Source organism: Zosterops lateralis (assembly GCF_965231275.1).
Source record: "Zosterops lateralis genome assembly, chromosome: 2".
NCBI classification, from domain to species: domain Eukaryota; kingdom Metazoa; phylum Chordata; class Aves; order Passeriformes; family Zosteropidae; genus Zosterops; species Zosterops lateralis.
In genome coordinates, this window is record NC_139763.1 from 96514114 (window position 1) to 96540802 (window position 26689).

Genomic DNA, 26689 nt, shown 5'->3' on the forward strand with positions numbered 1-26689 from the left:
ACTGTGTGAAGCATTGGATGATGCTTCTTCTGCCAAGACATCTGCTTCTCTACCACAATGATCAATGAGAAAAGCACAACTCTGAGAAGAGTAACTGTTAATTAGTTAAAAAATGTTGAAGATCACTTATGGCAGGGGGAGGAAAGGAAGGTGGCTGAGGGTTCTGAAAAACAGTACCTTATTTTTCTAATTTGTTGGGATTAGACTGGGAGAATTAAGCTGATACCAGATGACCTTGCTACTAGGCTTATTATTATTATTATATTAATAAGCTGCTCTTAACATCCTTTTAGTAATGAAAGCCCAAGAAAGCATAAATTTCAAAATATTTCAGGAATTTTTCTTTTTTTTTTTTTTTTGCAGCTTGATAAAGTTGTAGAGAAACAGAAAGAAGTTCACAGAAGAATGTTGGAACAACTTCTAATGGTAGAAAAAGCACATAGACAGACACTGTATGAACTAGAGGAAGAGAAGAGGAAGCACAGCAAATACATGGAAAAAAGCGATGAGTTTACAAACTTGCTGGAACAAGAATGTGAAAGGTAAGGTTACCTCTTTATCATACTACTAAGAAGTATGTACAATTTAACATTACATCTAAGGATCTCTCTGCTTTCTTATTTTGTATGCACTAAATATTTGTGGAATTGTATTTTGAGAGTTCAGCTGTGAAAATGTAACTAATGACTTCTAACAAACAATAATGTCAACATCTCCATCAGCCAGCAAGGTAGGTCAAATGGTGGGCAGACTCTTCAGCACTGCTGCAGGATGCCAAGGATATTACACTGCAAAGAATACATGCAGATGTATGATGTTATAATCAATAGGAAGCAGGTGAACCTTTCAGTATGTTTTAAAAGCTTGGTACACACAACAGGATGGAACAGAACATGTCATCAGGCATGCAGCCTTTCATGGTAGAAGAAAAAGACATGAGGAAAAGTAGATATTTGGACAAACATAAATACATAGAGAGAAAGCAAAGGCAGAGGATAATTTCCAGAAAGTTTTGAAAGTAAGAATGACAAAGGTCTCATATCAGGGTTGGCATAAAACCCATAAAACCAGCTTTTTTTTTCAATATTAACCTAAAAGTGCCACAGCTTGTTTAAGCACAGTGTTATAGTTTCAATGCCAATTCTCAGAAGAATTAAGAAAAATTTAATAACATTTATTGTCTTTAAAAGAAGTCACTTCTCTGAATCTGCAATAAAACTGAACACATCCTAAGGAAAAAAATATCAAAGAACATTTCCTATTCCCTGTATAGCTAGCCCAGAAGATAGGAGAATATTGTCTCAGTTTCCTTTCGCTTAGGAACAGATGGAAATGTTTGGGTGTGAGAACGTCAAGCCCATTCTAAACTCACATTATGCATAGATAATTCTTCCTTTGCTTGGCCTGTGTAACATCATGTCCTAGGTATTCTGGCAGCGTTCACCCCATGTGCTGCACCTCTCTCCTGCACGTCCACCAAAGGCAGCACACAGCCGGATTTACGGCTCCCAGCTACAGAGGCTGCAGAAGAAAACTCTTTGCCTCTCAGAAAAATGTGTACAGATGCAGGCAAGCATAGGCACACAGAAAAAAGCACACACTAGAAACTGTTCTTGGGAATCATCATCAATCAGGAACCAAACCCTGAGATCAAGGGAAGTTTTCATCTCTTCTGTCTTCTCCTCAAAATCTGAGACATTCATCTCTTAGAGGCAGAGCTAGACAACTCCACTTGCTAAGAGTGGCAAAATGTTACATCAAAATGTGCTCACACTGTGAAAACTGCACAGAGGAAAAGACTAAGCATTTTTTTATTAAACAGGATAGACATGAGATTAAAACTCTCTTCCCTCCTCCATATCTCTCTATCCCTCCCCCTCTACCCCACCTCTGTGCCCATTCCCAAGAAGACTGTAAAGCATTTACCACTATTGTCTGCTACTTTTAGTCAAGCTGCCTGGAAAATGGTGGGAAGATGGGGAATGCTGAGGTGCTTAAAAAGCCCTTAGAGGATATAATAATAGATTTCAGATTAAGACTCAATTTTGATCTTTTTTGTTTTTGGAGGATGTATTTTATGTGGAAAACCTTAAGGGCATGTGATGTCACTAGCTGAGTTGGTTCCAAATTGTTTGCCAAGTAATGTCACCATCAAGATCTCCACACAGTTGCCTGCTATAACAGAAAAAAAAAAATAAAAAAAAAGAAAAGAAAAACCCAATTAAAAAACCCACAACAACAACAACAAAAAAACACTCACTAAGTTAAGACACAGCTCTTCCTACATGAGCCTGCCTGATATGGCAAAGTGACCTTTTCTTCCACTTGAAAATTCTTACCAAAATTTACATTTTCTCAGGATGCAAACTTTGCATTTGGATTAAGAACAAACAGAACTCTATAAAAAGTTTCACATGTAAAGCAATGACATGAATTTTTGCTTACCCCTAATACAAGTAAAAAAAAAAAAAAAAAAGGCAGAAAGTATTCACCAATGAACTTACTTTTTTTTTTTTAAGCTAGAAGCAATATCCTCTTCTATATGATGGATATATAGCATTCCAAACAATATTTCAAGTTCAAAGCAAAATCCCTGACTTTCAATTAGCCAAAGACTTGCCTTGCTTTTATCAAAGAGCAAGACTACAGTGTATGTTAAAGATATCCTTGGAGGGTATACAATGTATACAAGCCAAAGAAGGTACATTAATAGTATGTGACTATGTGATCAAAAGATAAAAAAAACCTAGATGTTATGAGACAGTGATGCCGAGATTCTGAAAACTACTTCTTACGGCAAGAATAAAAAAATTATTAGTTAGATCCAAGTCCTACGACCTGTTCTGGATATATTTTCAAATAAATAGAAAAGTGCAGAAAGAAAGTACTTCCTCTCTCTTGCCTCAGGAAAAACAGAACTGAAGATTTTTTAAATTAAAATTTTAGTGATGAATTTATCAAATGATCATGTTTTACATAAACTAGACAACCCTTCATCTCTATGGCCTTTATATTGCCTTATGCCCTTCACTGATGGCATCTCTCATTGAAAGAGTTCATGTTTGGATTGTGCAAAATGTAAGAGTTTTCAACGACTCAGTAAAAGCTCTTAACCTTAATCATTCAAGAATTTGACTTTACAGTAAGGCAACAAGACTGTCCTCAGCAATTGTACATTGTCAGATTTGGGAGGTTAAGTCAGAGTGAAAACTTCCTAGCTATGAGAATCAGATTAGCATTCAGTGTTAACCCTTTAGGCATTTTAAGCATTTTTCTTGTTGCCAGCCAAAAACTAATCCTCCATAGTCTTGCTGTAGTTCAGAGACAAAGACTGATCTTCAAACTGAACAGTCTCATTCCTTACTACAGACACTTACCAGCAAACAAAGAATAAAACTGTGCTACTGTCACTGTATTTATTCATCTTCAGTCACACTTTTAAAGCATGAAGCCACAAATGAGCCACAAGCCTGAGAAACACCTAGCATATGAGGAGAAGTTCTGTGGAGAAAAAGAGGCAGATGGACAACTGGACAGATCTTTCCTGCACTTCAACATAAAATAATTGTGTGTGTGTGTAGACCAGACAGGAACACCAAGACAAACAACCTGTGCATGGTAGTGTAGCAGACCAAGTCAATGAGAGTCCATAAAGGAAAAATTTGTTGTATTGTCAGAGCTTAAAGAAACAACAGCACCAAACTTCAGAGGAATGTAAAAAATAGTAAGTCCAGAAGCTGAATACACAGACAACTAGGTGCACCTGAAGAATCATACCATAAAAGCTACTGGCCTTGTTTAGAAGGTCTTGCACTTCATGGGGTTGGAAGACAGAGAGAAGGATTAAGGACTACAAAGAATACTTACTTTAGACTCTAATGAGTCCATTGTATCTTCCCTGAGGATGTATGCATTTGTCCAAAATCACTTATCCACACTGCACATTTTTGCAGCACAGTTAAATAATAAAAGCTGCTGTTTTAGAAAACATTTTACAAGGGTAAAATATGAAACTAGGTTTTCCAGATATGCACGTTCCCAGTTTGAAAACACATGCCATATGTATACAAGTATTTATGCATTTACATAGTACTCTCCACCCTACAAAAAACCCACAAAAAACAAACAAAAAACCCAAAAGACAAACAAAAAAATCAAAACAACAAGAAAACAAACTAAAAACCACAAAAGGGCAAAACACTAATATGTTTAGCACTTACACAGTCTTTTTCAACTGCATATCTCAAAGGAGCTTTAAGTATTACCTAAGCACAGCTATTCCCCATTTTCCATTTACTGAAATGAAATTAAGGTATGAGGAAAATAAATCAATCACAGGTACCTGATGATTAAACTGGATGAAAGGAAGAAATGTCCCATAGTATAGGTGTGTTCTTCTTCAAACTTTCTATATTCTATACAGACTCTCAACTATACAAAGGGTAAAGTTTTTTAAAGATACATTCATGAACAGGTGAATGTTATTCGATAGGACAGGGAAAAAAGGGAGTTTGCTAATAAGCAATGTAAATACATTTTTAAAGGCAGTTATGATAAAATTTGCTCACAGAATTCAAATATGAGAACTAAACTCTGCAGTTTGGTATAGAAGGAATTAATAAGACCTTAAGGTTAAGGATCATCTACTAATATGAGGGCCTTTTTCTTTGAAACCTAATCTGCAGAAGTCTCACACTTGTAGTCCTTCTCATCTAACAAAACACCACAAAACACTGCTTTTTGCTCCAAATGCTGCCACCCTCAATATCAGTCCGTTAAGACAACAACCTATTGATTGATACAGGTTGGCAGTGGTCTCTGGAGGTCTCCAGCACAACCTGCTCAGTGCAGGGCTAAGTCTACAGTCAAAGCGGGTTGCAGATCCTTGTCCAGCTGACTACAGAAGATCTCCATTGCCGGTGATTGTGCTGGCTGCCTGGGCTCCTGATGCAAACTCGGCATCTTCACCAAAAGACCCATTCCCTCAGTTTTGTTGTAGGCATCCTTCTGGTCTGGCTTCTGCACCACGTTCAGTCAAAACTGCTCTCAATAAAAGCTTAATAACATCTCTTCTGGCAAACCTCTGAACTTAATCCATTTTCACTTTCTCTGATAATTTGGCTGCCTTGGGCACAAAGGAGCTTTCAGCAAGCACTTCCTTGCCATTTCTACCCACACAGTTTCTGTGACTCCAGCTTGGGCTTATTTCTCTGAGCATTCCACAGTGTACTCAGAGTTGGAAACTTACATTGTCCACCTCTGCTCTGTTGACAGCACTCTATAGGTCTTATTCTTTATGTCTTTTCTTCATCCATTCACTCCCTGTGCTTCTTCTCACAGAAACTCAAGGTCAGGCATCATCTCTATGATGATGACTTAAGTGTACTCCAGCCATCACGAAAACAACAAATCTCACCATACAAGCATCCTGTCATCATTCCCAACTCCATGAGAACAGAAGGCAATCAGTCTTTTATCCCTTGGCTTCATCCTTACAATCCTCTAATACCTCCATCCTTAAAACTGAGTGAACTGCTTGTCACTCAGCCTGCTGTACCTAAACGCTTTTTACCTGAGCCTTCCTACATTTAAGTCTCACCAATTCTTGTTCACAGCATCTCCAAGAAAAATAAATATTAAAAAATGAACAAACAAGCCAAACACACACACCCAAATATGCCAAACATCTCTCTGTACTTCCAAATAATTAAATCATTTTCTAGGCCCTCACTTAAAAAAAACCCTTTTTGATCATTTCCACATTGCCTATTTCAGCCTTCTCTGTAGCTTCCTTGGATGCACACTCAATTCTGAAAAAAGGCTATGCTTTTTTCTCTTCACAGTACACTCTTAGGCTCTAATGCAATGTTATCACATGGCCTAAACACCACACTAGAACTGTACCAAAATTAAACGATATTACAAGACTGCTCAGGGTTTGAGTTGGCAAGAAAGATCATTTCATGAAACTGAGAGCTCTAGGCAAAGAGTTTGGGGTTTATTTTAAAGTGTCAGATGAAAGTAATTGCTACCCACAGTAGATCAAGTAAACAGTGCTTGAAACTCAGGACAGGGTATCAAGGAAAGAAGGAACCATTTTAACTAAAAGGTGAAGTGTATTAGTTGCCACCATAACATTGCTATACTTTAATTCAAACACACTTACACATTATATAACGATATTTTGCATGTCCCAGCTCTGGAAAATTCAATATTCTGGAAGAGTGGGTATAATTAATATTTGCTATTTTTCTTAATGAAGCCAATTAAATATTATAAGAAGCAGGAGCTTATCTCTGCAGAGAGCTGCAGTAAAAATAAACACTGTCAACTTATTTATTCTACACGTGTTACCAGAGGTTTTTAATTTCATGCACACTGAACTATTGTTGTAGATTGCATTGTACTCAAATGCAATCATTTCCTTTTAGCTTTCTGGCAATGAGTTATATGTATTACATATGCTGGAGACTATGTCTTGCAAGCTGTGAAATGGATGCCAGATCTGTGTACATTTGACCTTTTTCATGGGTATCTTGTGTTCTGTAGGTGAATGAGAAAGACCCACCACAAGCACAACATTAGCATTCTCATTCTACATTACACTCCAATGGGACAGGCCCACTAATAACACCACTGAGGCACGAAGAGAGACTGGAGGAAGTGATGTACACAGATTAATTACCTCATGCTCGTATGCGGAAAACTATGTACTGTTGCACTACATAACTTTCAACAGATGTTGTGAAATCAAATCTTTGTCACAATTCAAGGATTTGAAGTTGCTTACAACAGCCTTTGTACATGATGGAAGACAAAAATACCTTGTCTTAAAACAAAAAATAGAATTTAGCGTTAAGATCCCAAAACTGTTAAACAAGGTCACATTATGTTTTTTCAATGCAAAAATCCAGGAATAAATACAAATAGAAAGAGGGCTCGGCGTTAATGTAACTGAGAAATTCTTTCTAGATCGGTGGTGCAATTCCAAATTATTCCACCTACTGTCATTAGCAAGAAGGTGTGAGACCTAGATGACAAACATTTCTCATGCAACTCCACTGACATTGGTGGAATGACACAGACAAACAGACTCATATTTAGATTTCTTTTAATTCTGGGCACGCAGCACTGTCTGTTCTAGGCACATTACCACTATTAGTAACAAATAATATCATTGCACACTTGGAGGATGGGCAGGGCACAATGAACAACCTTAGCCAGAAGATATTCTCCTACACTGCTACCCTCTCTCCCCTCATGTGGGGAAAGAGATGCTCATTGCCCTCCCTGCAGAAGGACATAAATTCTGTAAAGGACAACTGTGGAAAGCCAGCCTTTACCACCAGGGTGGTGGCCCTGGTCAGCACTTTCAATCCTCATGTCAGAACTCATAGGGAAGGATGACCTTTCCAAGCTGGCAAGTCTCAGCATATTTATGGCTCTTGTAAATCAACACCTAAGCAGTGACCAGCATGGGTGATGAAGCACAGGCCAAATATGCTCATGGGGAGGCACTGCCCTCAGCCATGGGGACTTGCTCCAGTCACCAATTTACATTTCCAAATAAGACTGAGGGCACCACTCTGTGAGTGGCACAGCGTAACAAGCCTAATCGTAAGCAACAACAGAAGTGGATGACTGTACCAAGACCTGTGACCAAAGAAAGACAGGGTGCACTCCTGATTCATTGCAGGGTGGGGCTGTGAGAGAGGGAGAAATTGGCACTGGATTTTGTAACTGTAACTTTGAAAAGCAAGCACACAACATCAGACAGACAGACAAATCCCTAAATCGTTCTCCACGATAGAAAACTTGACACTCACATAATTTTCCAAAAAAAGCCATTGCTATGGGAAAAGATGTACTCCTGTTTGAATGTGGAGGAGGAGAAATCTCAATGAAGTTAAGATCTTTCTTGTGACAGGAAAATTTAAGTGACTTACATGTGCTATAATTAGTTTCATATCTTAAAAACAGGCAGGAGAAAATGGCCATGAGAACTTAGAATGCAGGTCACACATCAGTTACCAAGACTTGTGATCTAAACTCAACCAAGTTTCCCATGGCATGCTGTGAGCTTCAATGCATTTATGCCCAGCTAGAAAACCTCTGAGTATTATATACACACATATGAGAGAACCATGCATGGGAGACTGCAGCAATTTAAGAAAAATGTCTCAGCCTCAGACTCTGTGCCGACAGTAATTTCAAACAGAGAATAAATAAAAAGATCAAAAGCACTAAATCTGTTAAGAACAGAGACTACTTGAAAAAATTGCTAAAAATAAACACCAAAATCTCACATGGCAATTTTGATTTTCATGTACGTACATTATTTTGTATCTCGAGCCCGAAATGCACATTTTAGAGCCTTTCAGAAAAACACCACACACAAGGACAAGGTAACACAACCTATTTAAAGTCTGAAGATCAAGAGTGTGAACACATTGAAAAACTATGTTCAATATTTGTATCTTTCTACTAAGAAGATTGGAAAAAAGCCACAGAAATTATCTAAAAGTTTGAGAAGAACATATTGAACTCTGGTTTTTAGAAATTGTGATTCAGACTTGTGTATGGTTCAATGTGTGTAATGACAAGGCAGAGGTCAGATGGATGGCCAACAGTAGCAAATGGGAGTAGATACAAGAAAACCCATTGGTCTCTCCCTTGCAACAGAGAGTTATTCTCCAAATGCAGTGTCGACAGTTTTACTCCTCCTTTCAGATGTCCAAAATACAGAAAAGTCCTAATCTCCCTAGAAATGTTCTGTAGAAGTTCCATTGTCATAAAACAGAATTATACTTTTCTATTCATTCAATAATTAATTCTCTTTAACAGCTCAATACAGTAGTTCCTCTACTGAAAGATTCTAAATATTTGGCTAGGACTGAAAAAGAACCCTAAGGCACCCCATTTTGGTAACAGAGAGATCTACAGCAGATAAAACTCTAGGAGGAGAGTTTGAGTGGGCTGCAGTAAGGGTCTGCTTCAGGATGATTCCAAATGGAGAGCTGCCCACTCCCCTCCTGTGGTAGGTCTCAGCTGCACATCCCTTGGGATAAAATCTGACACAATGGTCTTTGTGAGGCACAACTTGAAGGAGCTCCAAAGACTGAGCAGGCAGAGAATTAACCTGTCCCTTCATGCTCCCAGAGAAAAGTTTATGATGGGAAACATGGCTGGCAAAAGCTGAATCTTGTACAGACATTCAGCAAGGGAAGGCTCTAGCACTAAAGACTCTTGACCCATAACTTGATCATCAACAACAGCAACAAGCAAATAAAAAACCCAAACCCAACAGACGTGATGACTACTGAGAGATGTCAGCAGAAGTATTCTGCCATAAAAAACTTTTATTCCTCTCCATCCCAAATTAGGAGATTAAAAATTGAAAAGGGACAATAACACTGAAATTACTCAGTTAACTGATTTATGTCTGTCAGATTTTGCCTAGGATCTGACACCTTCTTCCAGACTCTGCCTTTGTGTTGGAGAAGGGAAACTCACTGAATCCAGAAACATGGTTGTTTGCAAATGTGTACACGACCTTAATGAGATACACCTTGCACAGGTCTGCTCTCCTTCTCTGACCAAGTTCCCTGAGCATCTTCAGCAGAGATAGTGTCCAACTTCAGGCACTGCAAACACACATCACTAAAGCTGCTCTTTGCCTTGTTTACTTCCTTGCTGATACCTCCTAAGTCACACATTTTGCTTGAAATTACAAGAGCTGATTAAAAACTTGCAACTTAAAATAGAGCTCTTCACTTTAAAAAGCAGTCAAGGTCTTTGGCTTTATATGTTACTGGGAAATTCCTCAGCCTCAGCACTTTGATTCACAGCACCTTCAAGTCACTGGAGAAAGATATGCCCAACAAACAATATCAGGTACTAAGAGGTGCTAAAACCTGGTTTCCTTAAACTACCCTTTCATTTCAGTAAACTGTAATTGTTACTACGTCACTTGCCCTTCCTTACACACGATGCTACCTCCCTTCCTCCTCATAGTCTGAACAAAATCAGAGAACCTTGCAGAAAAGGAAATAAAACCTAGCAAAAATGGAGACCATGCACCCTCCTCTCCCTTCACTCTGACTTGCTCGCTAAAAACGTCAGGGTTATCAGGAAATTCTGAGCACTGTAAACCTCATTCTGATGTAAATTTACTATTAAAATTACTTTTAGGGATGTTCAGATCCTACCATTTGTGTTTAAGTCATCAGGAAATTGGGACATCATTTATTAAATGTTTAGACAAGATTTCACATGTTTCTCATTTCAAAATTTCATCTTGCATCCAACTGAGGAACTGAGAAGCAAGACCCACTCCCTAAAATCCTAAAATTCTCCCTTTTTTTTAAACAGTCTTGCCAGCTAAATTCTGGATGTCTGTGTGTTCTGTCAGACAGGAGAATGAGTCACTCTGTCCCTAACTGGCTTTCTAAAAGGGAAATTGAGAAGTTTGATGACATATTTGGATAAACACACTTAGTGGATAAAGTTACTTAATTTTTTATATCTGTAAGTTTGCTATAAACCTCCAAAATCCTTATAGGCTAGATTTAAGTATAGCCAATAAAAACTATAGGTTATAAATAAAGTTAATGAAAATCACACTGTTAAAACTCCAAGGACCTTGTAAACATGCTTATCAAAGCTTCATCACTCTAATACAGCACCACATCCATAAATCCATGTTATTCATTGCTAGTCATCCACAACGCTTATTGAAATATCAACCCTATGTAGATTGCCTTTGGTCCAGAACCCAGTTTTCTCATGTCTCTGAACACAATTTAGCAGCCAACACTAGCCCTGAATGAAGAAGCAGTGAGTAAACTCCAAATTTACACAGTTCAATTCTCCTGAAAAGACAATGAAAACTGCTGTGATCATCTGTATGTGCTTTAGGTCTCCCTGAGTATAGCATTTGGCCTAGAAATAAAGGATGATTGAAATATACAGAGCTGGACATACAGAAGGGCACAAATGCTGAGCTGATTTAGCTTCCTAAGCCCTCCGTTTACCAGAGGGGAAGGAGGTTTGTAACACCACTTGGAATGTGTCATTTCTTTCAATAGCAAATATCCAACAGCATGGTGTATAACTCAATAGTTTTATCAAAGGAACGTTCTTACAGATTCAAGATCCTGATCTCTATGAATTCCCATCTTCTTTAGCTCTGTATTAACTTCAGATGCAATGTAAGAAAAGCAGGCATTCCAATGCAAAGAAAGAAAAGAAGGCATTCCAAACAGAGCTTTTAGTAGTTGCACAACATAAAGCATTTATTGTACATGAATCAGCCTGTTTTCCACAGACACTTATAAGGATTATCGAATTTTAAGATTAGTTCGGTCAAAATTTCTTGTCTGCAATCAATCTTAAAATTCAGCTAATTCCATATAATATCAGATTTCACGGCCAGCATTTCAGTAAAGTTTGTAATTTAATGGTTACATATGCAAAGAACTGAGTCTCAAAGCAGTACACACAACCTTGCCCTTGGGTATTTGATAACTAAATGCAAAGACAGGTGGTTTTATGATACATAGCAGACATCCAGAGAATTTCTTGGAGAAAACTGAGAAGGAGCTGTTCATGATAAAAATAACAACATATAAAAGAAATTTCAATGTGCTTGGAGAAAAAAATTAGCTTTTTAGCCACCTGACAACAAGACTGTCTCCATGGCTACATCTTTGAAATAGTTCTAGTACCAAAGCACAGGTTCTGGCATTACAGTCATATTTCATAAAGTAGTTGAGAAAATGATGCAGAAAGAAAGAATTCAGTTTTATTAGACTGTGGAAGCCTTTTGAAATAGGATGCACAACTTTACCTAAAATAAAACAAAAACAGGGTACTGGTATTAAAGCCTAAAATTGAGATGAAGACTATTTAAACTTTATGTTTAAATAGAAAAAACATAACAGAAAGTTATGTTCTGTATGTAAAAGAAAATCATAACAGAAAGTTGGCAGGTGCAGATGCAAACACAGTTCAGGATAACACATCAATTAGAGATGCAATTGTTAAAACTCTGTATTCTTGGAAATAAACCATTTAAGCAGCTAATGAAGCTTGTCAGGAAATAGCAAATCTCTGTGTAACCAAAGAGCATTTCAAACAAGCAGAATTAAAAACAAAACAAAAAACCCTACAAACCAAACAGCCAAAGAACAAGGGTGCAAGGGCTCCTTTGCAATTTCAAGAATCCAACATAAAAATTAGTCTGTCCAGTTGTAGGTGTGGCCATGGATAGAATGTGGTTTTATACTTCTAAACTAGGCGAGAAATATGATTATACTATTGGTAAGTATTTAAATCAAAATTAGAGAACACATTACACTGCTGTAGGAGCTGCACAGCTGCAACAGAAAAAGGAAAGCAGAAAAGTGGAGCCAAAGAAGAGAAATGTATTTTACTGTGTAAAAGCATATCCAAACCTTCTGTGAGTTGAAGAACAAGTACAAACAGATAATCATATAAATGCTAGACTACTGATCATCAATCAAAAATAATGACAAGGGCTGAAATCAGAATCTGGAGACCTTTCTTCTCTGAACATAAAGTATAAAATTAATTTGGTTCATTTGTCACAATCTCTTTTTTATTTGTGTTTGTCCCTGACTGACAGTACTGGATTCCAATGTTTTGGAAGTCAAGGTTTCCACATTAGACTCTTTATGGAGAAAGAGTCTGTGAAGCCATCTGAATCCAAACTGCTAGTAGAAAAACTTTAAATCAAATTTATACAATACAAAGCAACAAGTTTATTAGCAATTACAAGGTCTAAATGGTATTTAAGTATTTTAAAAGAACTTGCACGAAAAACTGATGAACGATTATCTGGTGGATCCTTAAAGGTGACAGGGAAATGGGAGGCAGCACTAGATTTTAACAAGAAGAGAATGGTAAAGAAGAGAATTGGCATGTATCTGGAGAACACAAAAATCTCAAGCCAGTTGAGGGAAATGCAGAATGATGTGCCAAGTCTGCTCTCCTTTCCCACCTGTCCTCAAGTAACGCTTTGCTGTTCTATCCTGGTAATCCTGGAATCTGAACAGAAGCAAGACTGAGCTGAGAGCAGTTCATTTACCCCTCTCCCAGTATGGGTACATTTCTCTTTAATGTGCATAAAAAAGCCTTTGAGGGTTTGACTATTTACATACATAAATATATGTTCGAAACACATATTTACAAAGGCCAATTTTAATTGAGTTTCTTAGCCTGTGCGCCAATCCATCATCATCCCATTTCTTCATCCACAAGCTAACTTCAACTAAAATGCAAGAATCTTCTGAATTACTCAATATCTACTGGGCTCTTGAAAATAGGTTATCTTTTAGTGTGCAAGCAAAAGTGCAGTTTGATCTCGATAAGAGTATGTTGCAGAAAACCTTTGTGTTCCTCCCAACAGTGTGGAAAGCCTGGTAGCTTGTACATTATTGGACAATAAAAGAAATACACTTAATGAAACAAATTTCCATAACTCATTTAGTTTTACTATACAAAGAGACAGCTTTTTTCACAGCAAATAATGCTGTTTTTACAAACAGCTACCTATCCTTACTGCACCCACCAGTATCAGAAGTCTGATTTGCCATTGCCAAAAGCAGAATATTTGGATAGCTGTAGAATATCACAACCCTCACTTTTTCCTTCTTTTCTTTCTAAAAATCAAAGAATGAGATCATGGGAACCCACGCACAAGTCTCTTGAAAATATCTATAATGAAATACTTAGTCAAATTTTAAAGAAGTAAGTACTAGCATGTGGCGTCATAGTTTGAAAAGAGCTCAGGCATGCAGCCTTCATCCTCCTAGAGAGCCACAGCCAGACTTCTCAATGAAATAAGGCACACAGCAGTTCATAAAAATAATGGGGAGAGGAATAAAGATGCTGAGCTCAAGGGAACAGTTAGGCTTCGAAAAATTATTCCAAATAAAGCAGAGCTCTCCTACCTCCAAGAAGAAAGGGAGAGGCTGTTTGTTTTTAAAAGAAAAATACTAAAAATATCTTCAATTACATTTATCTCAAAAAATGCTGGAGAGAACGTATCACAAGTCCTTTTCAAATGAATGCACACAAATAAAAGAGCAATTAGACAGAATCTATATGATGAATATTTAGGACACCAAAATATCTTCAAGAATTAGGACAGAGGAATACTTGGATCCCAACACAAGATGACACTAAGACCAGGAATACAAAAAAAAAAAAAAATCCATCCTGAACCATTTGAACACCATGCCACTTCCTTGTAGCATCCAGACATCTACCTTAATTATTTAAGAAACTTCTCATGTTATTTTGTTTGTTCAGCTGTTATAATTGCAGTGGGAAAGAAAAAGCTGATATTTGCTGTATAATACTCAAGAAGCCCTTCCTTATTTCACACAATCTCACTTTCCTGCATAAAATGGAATGATGATGCTCTAAGTCGTCACAGGTGCCAACCCTTACTCAGTCATTGCATTCAGAACAAATACATAAAACAAAAGAGTACAAACAACTACATATTAGAAGAATTTGTAAATACTTCATAAGGTATATACTAAGCAGACATTCAGATGCAAGTTTTGTGCATTGGTTTGTGGTTTTTTCAATGTTTATTTTATTTGATCCATCTGTTCTCAGATACTTCAGTCCTTAGTATTAAAATCATTCAATTTGATTTCCTTTTCTGTTCTTGTCATCACCTCTATAAAGAGTACATAGTTTTGCAGTTATTATGGCAAAACATGGAGTTTTGATTGCAGCTCAAAAAAAATCCCAGCCTTCTTTTCCTATTGAGATTATGTTACTGTTTCTCCATTCTTACACGAGATGATCTCATGACAGGTATATCACAGCACCTTCTAGTAAACCTAACATGGAGCAAGTTCTGTCCTCCTACCTTTCATGTCCTCTTCTGCTTTTGAGTATGGCTGTAAATCATGTTCAGAAACAGAAAAACAAACTCTGTTCCATGTTTGTAGCATTGAGTGGCTACAGTGTTCAGCGTGGTCCAGGGAGACACAGGTGCAGGCAGGGAAAGAGACGAAACAAGTCTCTGCTTTGTCAAGCACGAGGGTCCATTTTATTTCTTTCCCTCTCAATCCACCCCGAGCCGGGGTGGGAGAAGAAGGCGAAGAGAGAAAGAGTGAGAGAGGGAGAACCCCACCCCATCTCCCCTTAAGCAGAGGGTCTGGGGGCAAGGCAAAGGGCAGGTGAGGGCATGGACATGAAGCCAGTGGAGACACATCGAAGGGGAAGGAACCACAAGGCCAAGATCATTGAGGTGGGGCAGAACTGGCCAAACCATTGTGTACAGAACACATGGGAAGCGTCCCCTCGGGCAGGAGGGGTAGCTGGGGTCTGTCTTGCCAAGGCCAGATCCCGGGTATCACACTGAGCGGCCGAAGGGACTCCACATGTTTGGCATTAAAGGCAGGATTCAGCCTATGGATCTAAAATGGAGAACTTTGTTCAGATGCCTCCACTCTGGGGCTGGTGCCCAAGATCCCAGCATTATCCATGGAAATACAGCTCCACTCAAGTGACTACAGACAGGCATCTTTACACACACTAAAATCCCACTCCAGAAGTGATGATCTGTAGATACCATAGCCAGGTCACTACTCCTTTCCATAACCTCTCTTTGATTAAGAAATTTCCAGGATAAATCTGTACTGGGCTCTTTATTTATACCACAATCACTTGCAGCACAGTTTCTGGTACTTCTCCCTCGTGTGCAGGTATTAACCAATGGCTATGACCCAGCTTATCTGTTTCATATCTACAGCATCTGCCTATTCAGATTTCTTACCATTTTACTTCTGCCTACACATTTAGACTTCACATTTCAGTTTTAAGGAAACACACTCTTGAAAGAAAATTAATTCATCAAATTGGGGGAGAAAAAAAAGGCCAACAGCAAAATCAGAAATATCTGAAAAATATACATTTCATAAAAGACCACTAAATTGCATTTTGCATTCTGAGTTTGGACCAAGTGGAATGTGATAAGCAGATATGCCATGTGTGGTGGAATTTGTGACAGTCCTCACTAGGATACACTTGGTAGTAAAAAATAAAACAGGAAACTGGTCTCAATGCCACATGGTTAAAAACAGAAGAAATGTAAGAAAGAAAGAAGTTCTTTGATTACTATTGTCTTTTCTCATTACTCATGTTGAGATATCCCTATTTATCAGCAAGGGAAAGGAAAAATATATAATGACATTTTCATAGGAAGGGGAAAAAATACAACCCCTATTTGATTCTTAACTGTTTGGCAAGTTTAGAATTACAAAATGTGTTTACATTAGGAACCTGAGGTTTGTTTGAATGTTTACTTTATAAAAGTTTTGAGTTGAGAAGCTTGCAGAGTGAACTGCATGATACTGTCAGTGTAAATGACAGGTTTTGTTTGCCACAGCCCCGTGCAATGCACAGCTGGCCAAGAGCCAAACGAAAGGGCATAATTTAAAACACTCAATCAGTTATATTCTGAGATATTTTGTTTAGTATTTAATAAGCTCTCCAGGGATGGAGAAATTACTAAAGCACATTGTCCTGACATGAGCTAAAGCGGCCCTCTCTTGCCATCACATTTCTGGGAATTTGACATTAATGCAGTAGATGAACATAAGTCCATATATACACACATACACACACATACATACACACTCATATTTTTGCATATACCTATATTGAGATACATTTTATTTTACAGATTTGCACATCTGATGCTCTTTATTGCTTTCCACCTTTCAACTGAAACATCCATACCCAGTGAAATTTCCATACCCATCGATACATTCACTCATCTACTCTCTCTGCATGATTTCTTGTTTTGTATGTTAAGAGAGGACACAATCAAATGCATCACACACAAAGCATCATGAATGGAGAGTGAAGGTTGTTCAGGAAATGTTCGCTAGTTTACTTTGCATTATGGAAAAAGAAAGCCTCCATTAATATAAAAACAGGGTAACTCCAAAACTAAAGGAATGTCAAAAAGCTTATTTTTTTAATTGATAAAGAGATTATGACACTTTAACTAGGAATTTCTAAGTCTAAAAGTTTGGGAAATTCTGCTGAGCCTTTAGATGCAAAACAAAGGCACTGAAATGGTTGACACTTGTTTCTGAGGATTCAGCATCACGCATGAAAAAGAAGGGAAAAATATTATTTTGAATTCAAATGTATTTCTGATTAGAAATCAAAATGAGACATTATAGAACAAATTGTTCTGTCCCTACAGTTTGCCTCCTACACTTCTGTTAAGTATTCTATGCCAAAAGTCCTGGTATTATGCTAGAACAAGTGTTCTAACATGTTTTACAAATCTTTTTATTCTCTGCCTCCAAGTCACTATGAAACAGCGATAGCAGTTGTTGGTGCCCTTAATACACATAAATCAATATGAAAAAAAATTAAGGTATTTTGAATTCCTGGAAGGAGGCAAAGAGAAAGGAGTTTGTAATGCCTATTCCCAGACAGGGAGGAATCAATCAGAAATGTAAAATTCCTGTCCTGGCATCCATAATCTCAAGTGTATTTAGGTTTCAATTACTGTCAGCTATTTACATAGTTGAAATATTTGTTTCATTAGTACACAGGTAAGCTATTTTTGCACACTTTAATTTCTCCACACTAATAAGCTAACATCCTAGGAGTTTACATCTTTTAAAAACATACAAACATTCTGCTTAAAAGGAAATGCTACAAAACAACATCAGAAGACAATCTAGACTTTAAAGCCCAAATATTTACATAGGATGTCTACTCTAATCATGTTGCATCCTCCTCTTAGAATATTTACAAACTTCAAATTATAATTTGCAATAAACCCCCAAAGCATTAGATTTGTTGTCTCTTTAGTTTATTCAGAGAGCTCTACAGAGTATGCAATTCCTAATCATCTCTAGGAAAAATTTCAGCAAGGAAAACAATCTACAACAGCATCAGCACTCAGACAGGATGGGGAAGTAAACAAGAATATTGATCCCCTAGACCCATAGAAGAAACTCATCCCAGTACAGTAAAACAACACGGCTTATATTTGAGACTGAAAAAACCAACTCCAATGACAATGGATAAAAGGATTTAAAGAATTTTCAAGAAGCTCAAATCTACTGGCATTAGAAGTTGCAGCTCAGAGAACATCTCACCTTCTCAGTATTAGAAAAAGCAGATTGAACCCCACCACGATATCCAAACCCAACTCAATTTGCAATTTATACTCAAAACAGTTCATACCCACTGCTGTGCACAATCACACACGCAAAAGTCAGAGCTACATATCTGCACAAAGCTTTTTTCAAGTATCCAAAGTCATACTTTAAGAAGCAAAGAGTTCAGTAAAAACAAGAGTGACCTTTTACAGGGCAACTAATTGCCAGTACTCCTGCTAAGAACAGGATCCTAAAGCTCAGCTGATCTAGAGAAGGATTTATCATTTTATTAGGAAAAGACAAAATATTGGCGGATCTTATCTAAAGAGAGGTGGCATAAAAGCAGTTTCAACCTTCAGTCAGGGAGGGACAACAGCACTGGCTTTCTCTCTTCCAGCATTCGCTATATGGTGATTGATGTAAAATGGAGCAGTAGAACTTCTGTTCAACTCAAGAAAAGGAAAGGGGAAAAGGATGAATTCACTGCTGGCATTTCACAAATAACTACATGTGCACGTGTGTTCCACACCCAGCAAGCAGCCCATACATGTCCCTTTGAAATCTGCCCTTCTACTGGATGGCTGCCACTCATGGCCCACAGACAGGCAACAACGCTGTAGCTTTAAAAAGCTGTACAAACCATTTGGTGTTTCCCACACCTTGAGACTACAGTTATATAGTGCTGGAGTACAACGACATAAGAGCCATGCACTGATTCTCTTCTGACGCCCAACAGCGGGTTACAGTTTGTATGTTTTAGCCAGTGTACTGAAGCAAAAAGCCTTCTTCTAACATGACAAGTCCTCACAGCACTTTATGCTGGTGTGATGGCCAATCCAAGGAAAAACTCCTATCAGCTGAAGTGTTTATGATGTTTATTATGAACAAAATGTACTTCTCTCCTTAACCATTAGTTACTTGGATACCAAAACATGACCAGAGCAGCAGAAGGACCAAACCTCTTTAAATGCACTCTTCAAACTGATGCACAATTAGGAGGCAGGGCCCCATAGAAAGGATAAATGTCCTTGGCCCTTCTGACCTACACTGCTGTAGTCTGCACATTTGCAGATTCTGCAGGATTCTGCTTGCATGGAAGTGATTCCACAAAAGTCAATAAATTAAAAAGCCAACAATCAAACAAAATAACCCAAACAAATTACAGAGCAATTGAATGCATTTGCATGAAAGTAAAATAAGACATAGAGAAGCTACCAAATAGAAAATATTTAATAATTTTCCTAAAACTTCTTTTAAAATGTCTCCTCTTTCTTCCCAAACAAGCAGTACATTAATATTTTTTGTTGCACAGGTTCATCTCTCCTCACAGTTAGAAATTCTTTTCTTCATCTTTAACTCCAAAGATTTCTGTGAATTTCAGATGCATTTTTGTGGCTTTTTGCTAACAAGGGTAACATCCAGAATAACATGAATAGATTTCCTTTCAAAACATTCCTTTTAATTAATTTTGCTGACAGTATTTGTGATGTAATTTACTCTGGTAGAGATATTAGCTCAGATTTCTCAAGTTTTCAGAGTGTTCCTTGTTAACACAATACTAATTATGGAGGCTGTTTTCATTGTTTTGGTTTTGTTTTTTTAAAAAGCTAGAGCTGGCTTTTAATCTATTTTTAGAAGTTTAACACTGCATACTTTCTGAATTTAAATAAGATTTGGTAAGGCATCTGCCCTTCACTCCCAGAATAAGCCACAATTGCTAGCAAAACGCAATCAACTTACCAGTATTTGTAATCGCACATAAGACTTAGCATCTCAAAATTAAACCACTAGACCATAAAATCCCGGAGCCAGGAGAGGTCAGAAAGAAGAGTGAACAAAATTAAAATGTTATTTAGTCAATTTTCCTTTTCCATGCAAGGACTAAGATCCCCATGGAATAAGGGCCATAACAAGACCAATCAGTTGCCAAGTTACAGCTCTCCAAGGGCCTCACCACTCTTCAGAAAAGAGGCCACATTTGTGAAGGCAAATGTGGTGGGAGACATTCTCCCAGGGTTTTGATAAATCATTTTTCAATAGAAAGAAAACAGACTGATTTCCTCCTAAGCATTTTCGAGAATATATTATTTGGATTGTAGAGTTTTCAGCTTCTGGCCAAAGAGCATTCCTAAACACACATTTTACATGTCATCAGAAACTCTACAAGACCAGGTTTGCCCTTGACCTTCCCAACAACGCTCTCCCTTGAAATGAATTACTCAACTTATTCAACTCAGGGCACAAAATTAACTGAGGACACAGAAAGAACTACCCACATTCTCTCCACATCACATACAGTTTGAGATTCTGCATTTTGCTTACAATTGTGCACAGACGTATGTGTGGGTAGAAACCCTTCTTTTAAAAAGTCAGCAGGTTACCTCAGCATGTACTGCACACTGGAAACACTATTTTAGATGATGCCTGTTTCCAGGATAGCTATTCTATTCATTAAGCAGTATATCTTATGTTGCATTAAGCCATGAACATTCTAGCTACCTCAGTATGGTTAAAAAAAAAAAAAAAAAAGGCACAAACGGGAATATTAAAATAAAGGAGGTTTGCAATTCTTCCTCTTTTAAAATGAGAATTTGAATGAAGGTTGGTTTGTCTATTTACATCCAGATTTCCCCCTCTATTCCTTGGCTGAGGCTCTGAACCTCTCCTATCACCTTCCACTCCCTCACAGAGCAGAGAAATTATGAAGGCACTGTAAGATGAAGCCCACGTATAGAAAACCTGAAGAAATGGAGCATACATTTTTGTCTTTAAATAAATCAGTCCCTCAGAAGTTAAGTGTACCAATTATGTGGCTAACGTTAGGGCAACAAATTTTTCCTTGCCCTCTTATTGCCATATGCCTGTCATTTTTCTCCTACATTTTCCACTCACTGTTTCAAACATATGTTGCCACTTATATGCCAAGAAAGGAATCTCTGAATTACTCCCTTCAAGTATGATGGAATGGCAGACTGAATGGAGCCAGAGAGAGCACCATTAGCAGTTGTTCACACTTCTGTTTTCTCTTAACTTCCTCTTCTCCAAAGTTTATTCCTCCTATGCAAGGGGTCTAGAACTATAAAGTTATCTATGACTCAATGCTGCAAAATATATAGCTGCAGCCATGTACTGGAGAAGCAATTTTTTACCTTTTTTTTTTTTTCTTTTTAAAGGCCACCTTAAATAAACTTTTTCTCCTTTCAGTTTCCAGATGGAAGATTCCTTTGTGAATCGCTTATCCAAGCATCAACACTGGTGATCCAACATTCTTGTAAACTTACTGCTCAGTTTACCAGTGGTTTGCAGTCTCTCTCCCTACAACTCCTGCTTCTCAGGGTCAGCTTGGGCACACACTTCACAGTTCCAGAGTAGTGCACCTCAACAAACATCCATAACACTACACATGTCCTTGCCTTTGTTGTCAGGAGAAGACAATGAAAAGCTAAATTCATGCAGATAATTCCTCAGAAAGGTGGGCGGGGAAAAAAGGGTAAAAGATGAAAGGAGAGAGGGGGAAAAGGGATGCTATCCACTAAAAGAGAATGAGCAGCTACCTTGGTACCATTAAACAGAAGTAATTAGTCCATCAAGAGATAATTTTTTAAAATAGGTTTAAAATAACCAAGCATTTCCAAAGGAGTCACTCAATGATAAACAGCACGAAAGTAGACTTGTTGGCCAGCTTCAAGAGAAGTTTCATGGAATAAAAAGTGTTAATAAACTAAATTGAATTAAAATAAAACTTCATCATTTTCTTCTCTGGTGCTCTTACAATGATTATCAGCATCACAATCACTACATGACAATACTTGAGCTTTTCTTTTTCTGGTTTTCTTTTTCATTTCTTTGGTTCATTGATTTCAGGTTTTTTGGGGTTTTTTTTCTCATTTGGTTAGGGTTTTTTGATTATTGATTTGTTTTTAATGTGAGGAGATGCAGACAGAGGTTTCCAAAGGAAAAAAAGGGAACCATACATTCAATGTCAGAAAATTGCCTAAACTGCATAATCAGAGACTAAAGAATTACCTTTTACCTCCCTTTAAATTCTCCAGAGCGTAATGAAACCAATAGAGATGCACAGCCTGAAACCTGGTATTTTCTAAATTGTGCAAATCCACTGACAATTACTTTGAGACATGGGTTTATTCTAAGAATGGGAACTATCCAGCACATCTTACTTTTATTTAGTTTTGTTATTGAGTGACTCTTCTTGGACATGTTGGGTTATTTTTACCTGTTTTTTAAACCTAATTTCCATCCCAGGGTTTGATGTTTGTTACTTCCAAGGCATCCTATGAAACTGACTGCAATTCATGGAGAATTATGCTTTTACTTACATTTCTGAGTAGTAGTTGGGATTAATTCAGAGAATTAATGAAAGCTCATGCAGCAAGCTCCTCAAAAAGAGAAATCCTACAGGCTGATGCTTCCCTACCAAAACCTGGAGGGTGTTTGTGGTAATGCTTTCCTTAACACATCAGTCATATGTATATTTAGCTCTCCAAATTAACTAGTAATCCTTTGTCCCAATGTCTGCTCCACCACTGGTATAAATATCACTGGGAGACCGAAACAGAAAGATGCCTACATGAATAACTGTCAGGGAGAAAATGTCACACAGGCTCATCCTCCACCCAACCCTCCCCTCTCCAGTTTTCTAAACAAAACTGTTAATAAGTAAAAGGAAAGCAAGTTGGTAGGATGATAAGTATCATCTATTGCCCATCCAATGGATAACAGCTGAAACTTGCATTCATCAAAAATTTGCATATTAGCTTTATTAACTCTACTGAGCGCTCATCCATGCTGTCCTGGGTATGCAGTTCCATTAAGAAGTAAAGAATTACACTGTCTGCTATAACTGGACAAAAACACAAGGAAGTTTTAAATTCTGCTGCCTTGCTCTTCACTTGAGGATCTTCACACACTTCTGTCCCAGTGATCCTTGAAGGATCAAGGAGAGTATTTTGAGGCCAACAGTTCCAAAATCAGTATCTTGTTTCAAGATTTTTATGTGAGCACTGTCCATCTGAAATGGATGTGGTGAACAACTGGGGGGATTATTCTGTGAAATGATCAAAACAATTTTTTTTATTTCTAAGGATATGTTGGGACAGGCACAGTAACAAAAAGAACTTGTCAACAAGTTCCCACTCTTCAACAAACATACCTCAAAAGCAAAGTCAATATTTATGGATTACTCATACTGGAGCCTAATTTAGTCTGGGAGCAGAACAAGAGGGAAGAGAGGGACAAAACCCATGGCCTTGGGTTCAGTCAGCATTTCTGTTGAGAAACACCTTCCAGTCTAAAAGGTACACATACCCAAAGGCTGACTAGTAGTTGTAATTTGAAAGTTTGGTGCAATTTTACCCTGAAGCCACATGTAAAAACTGCATTAAGACAACACAGGAAATCACATGTAGATCATCATAACATAAAGCCGAGATTTTTTTAATGTGGGAGTTTTGTTTGGGTTTTGTTTTGGGGTTTTTGTGTGGGTTTTTTTTTTTTTTTTTTTTTTTAATGTGGTCTCATTTCCCACAGAGTAAGGACTTACCTGTTTATTTAATTTATTTAATGAGGTTTATGAAATCCAGGTTCATTAAAACTAGACTGAGATCACAAAAATACCATGACAATCAATAAAAGACCAAACTTGGTATCACTTTCATGTAGCTTGAGAATTATAAGCTCTATATTATACCTTTCACAAAAAAAGGTCTTATTGAAAACCAGATCAGTTCTGAACTGGACCAATTAAAATCACCAGACACATATTTTGCACATATGGTCCTTAACAAGTGAATAACTCTAAGAAGTGCTTAAATTAGCTTAGAAAGACAAATTTAATATTCTATAACCAAAAAAATTTATTTCCGGTATTTTTAAGTGGATCGTTTTCCAGTAAATTAAAACCAAGACTGGATAGAAATTGGTCTACCTCCTTTGAATTCATTAACAACAGGAATTACACCACATGAAAGTTCAGCAAATCAGTCTATAAATATACCCATAAAACTCTTCTGGTTCCTTCTGTTCATTTCAATACACTTAAGCGCATTTACAGAAAGATGATGAACTCATTAAACCAATTTAAAATCTTATTTTCTTTAGTTACACCCTTCCCAAGTGAATCCTATCCCCAGGCTCTTATTTCACTTCATAGCTGTTGACAGGATGGTTAAGAAATGGTTAATCCTGCAAGATTATGTCTTCCATATGCAACTACCATTCAGCATCCCACCCTAAGGGTACAATCAACCAGTAAAGGCTTTGTTCTGATTATGTAATGCATGTATTTGATATCCCACTTGAGAACTCTGTTGGATGTAAAGACAGCTATAGCCTAGTGACTTTGCAAGTAAGATGATGTAATATTTCTTTGGAAGTAACAAAACATCTGAGCATGCTCAGTGTGAACCACAGAATTCAGAAGCCCAAGCACTTTTTAGTCTGAACCACTCAGCTGCTCGAGAGCCGTGTCCCCCTTTGTGGTTTGCTTACTCTGTAGCACTTACAAACTTTCTGACACCAAGAACAGAATCACAATTCTCTTCCAACCTAGTCACACAAAAAACCACACAGAACAACCCAGCCCAACTTCATTTGAATTTACAGGTTCTCAAAAAAGGGAATAAAATTCTCTCCCAAACTGCATCTATGAACAAGAAAGAAAAAATGTTTTCTTTAGGCAACTTTTTAAAAAGCATATACCCAAAAGGCAGCAGCCAAAAGAACACCTAAGAGATCTGTGCAATTCCTAAGAGAGAAATTATATATGGAATTCCAGCTTGTACCAATACGCCCATTGCTTAAGAGTTACGAAGGTGTTTAACTTAGGATTTGCATTCAAATGTTGCACATGAACACATTCCCAGTACATTCATTGTTCATCAAAGTAGAAACAGTAATAGCCTATAAATGTCATAAAACCACTGAAACAAACATATGCTTTAAAAGGACTGTCACCTGATGGGGGTTTAGATATAGCAGCTTTTATAGTTCAGGTCAATGAAGAAGTGGTTTTTAAAAGAGAAGAAATGTTTAGTGAAAATAAAATATTCAAATATTAACCAGAAAAATGACACAACAAAACAATAAGGTTCTATTATCAGCTGAGTAAAATCACTGTCACTTAAGAAATTACTATGAATAGTGAGAGAGATAGAACAATGTCAGAGTCAGAAGAATTAAGACAAATAAAAAAAATTAAACCCAAAGCTCTACTAGAAAACAAAGTGAACATTTCTCTTCATTATGAGAGACGTGACCGTTTTCTCTGTCCTCAATGCCATGCAATTGACAGTAACAAGTTGGCCCTATTTGAAACACAACATTTCTAAGATATTCCATGCAGAAATGCAACGCCCAAGCATCTTCCTCTCTAAATTCAGATGAATGACAAAGGGAAAAGCACACATTTGTCATTATGTGCGGATTACTTCCCGATTCTGGACCTCTCCCTTTGCCATTGACCTCCCTCAGGGAACAAAAGTGCAACCAATGAACCTCCCTGCATTCCAGTACAAATGCTAAAAATACCTCTAACCATTCCTTCCCAGTCACTCCACTGGACATTGGCATCTTCACATGGCCCTCCCTCCACCTTCCAATAATTCACTAATGGATTTTCTTCTAACATAGCAAAGACAAACTGGAACCTCACCTGACCAACGTTAGCCTCTTTTATTGGTTTTGGCTCTTAGATGCACATAAAAAACAGAGAGAGGCACAGAACATCATAAGAAGAGAAAAACTTGTTAATAGCTGGTGCGGTAGTTAGTTAAAAAAAACCCAACAAGCAACTTCACAAGGTGATTTGGTCTCTCTGCAATTATGAAAAGAAACTAATTATTGTACTTGGAAAAGGAATCACATACATGATTCCCCATTTCTTTTTGTATTACTTACGTTAATGCTATTCCCTGAACCCTGTAGGAATTCACTACCAAAAATGGGCAGCTTTGCTGCTTTTGCTAAGTACCTAAAATAGAGAAAATGCTTCCAAAAAAGCCCAATATCAAAGCAAAAGTAATGAGTCCAAGTTTGACTAAATGACCCAAATTCTATGACATGAATACACGTGAACACAGACCAGGATACCATTTAAAGCTAAGGTATCACAACCAGCTCTCAGTCATTCATTCTAAATATTAATCAGCTGAAAGAAGTCAAGATCCATTGGAATCTGTTCATGGAACACCAGACACACCCAGAACTCCTTTGTGTAAAACTGCATAAGCTTTTCAGAGTGATTTCCAACAGGGAAGTGGAGGAATTTCAGAATTCCCTCCAACTCAGACCCTGCTCTCCAGGAGCAAAGCCACTGACAAGGGTTTCCACAAGCCCCTGAGCTATGTGTGTGCCTGATCCAGGGATACCTATGCCTACCACAACTGCTCCAAGAACTGCAACCATCCGTCACACTGACTGCTGAGAAAAATATACTTAGCAACATTTCTGGGCATGACTTGCTTTGATTTACATACACACAGATAGCAAAAAGTTAAGGC

The 26689-nt window shown here is 37.6% G+C and overlaps 2 protein-coding genes across 2 annotated transcripts in view; one reads left to right on the plus strand and one right to left on the minus strand.

Moving 5' to 3' along the window:
* Positions 1-26689, minus strand: part of CMSS1 (cms1 ribosomal small subunit homolog) — a 223640-nt gene that overhangs the window by 150097 nt on the left and 46854 nt on the right. The window lies entirely within an intron of this gene.
* The window catches only part of FILIP1L (filamin A interacting protein 1 like), a 103119-nt gene that overhangs the window by 31797 nt on the left and 44633 nt on the right, over positions 1-26689 (plus strand). Inside the window, exon 4 of the mRNA XM_083854525.1 lies at positions 364-542. Within this exon, the coding sequence (XP_083710651.1) occupies positions 364-542 (179 nt within the window). The remainder of the gene's footprint in view (positions 1-363; positions 543-26689) is intronic.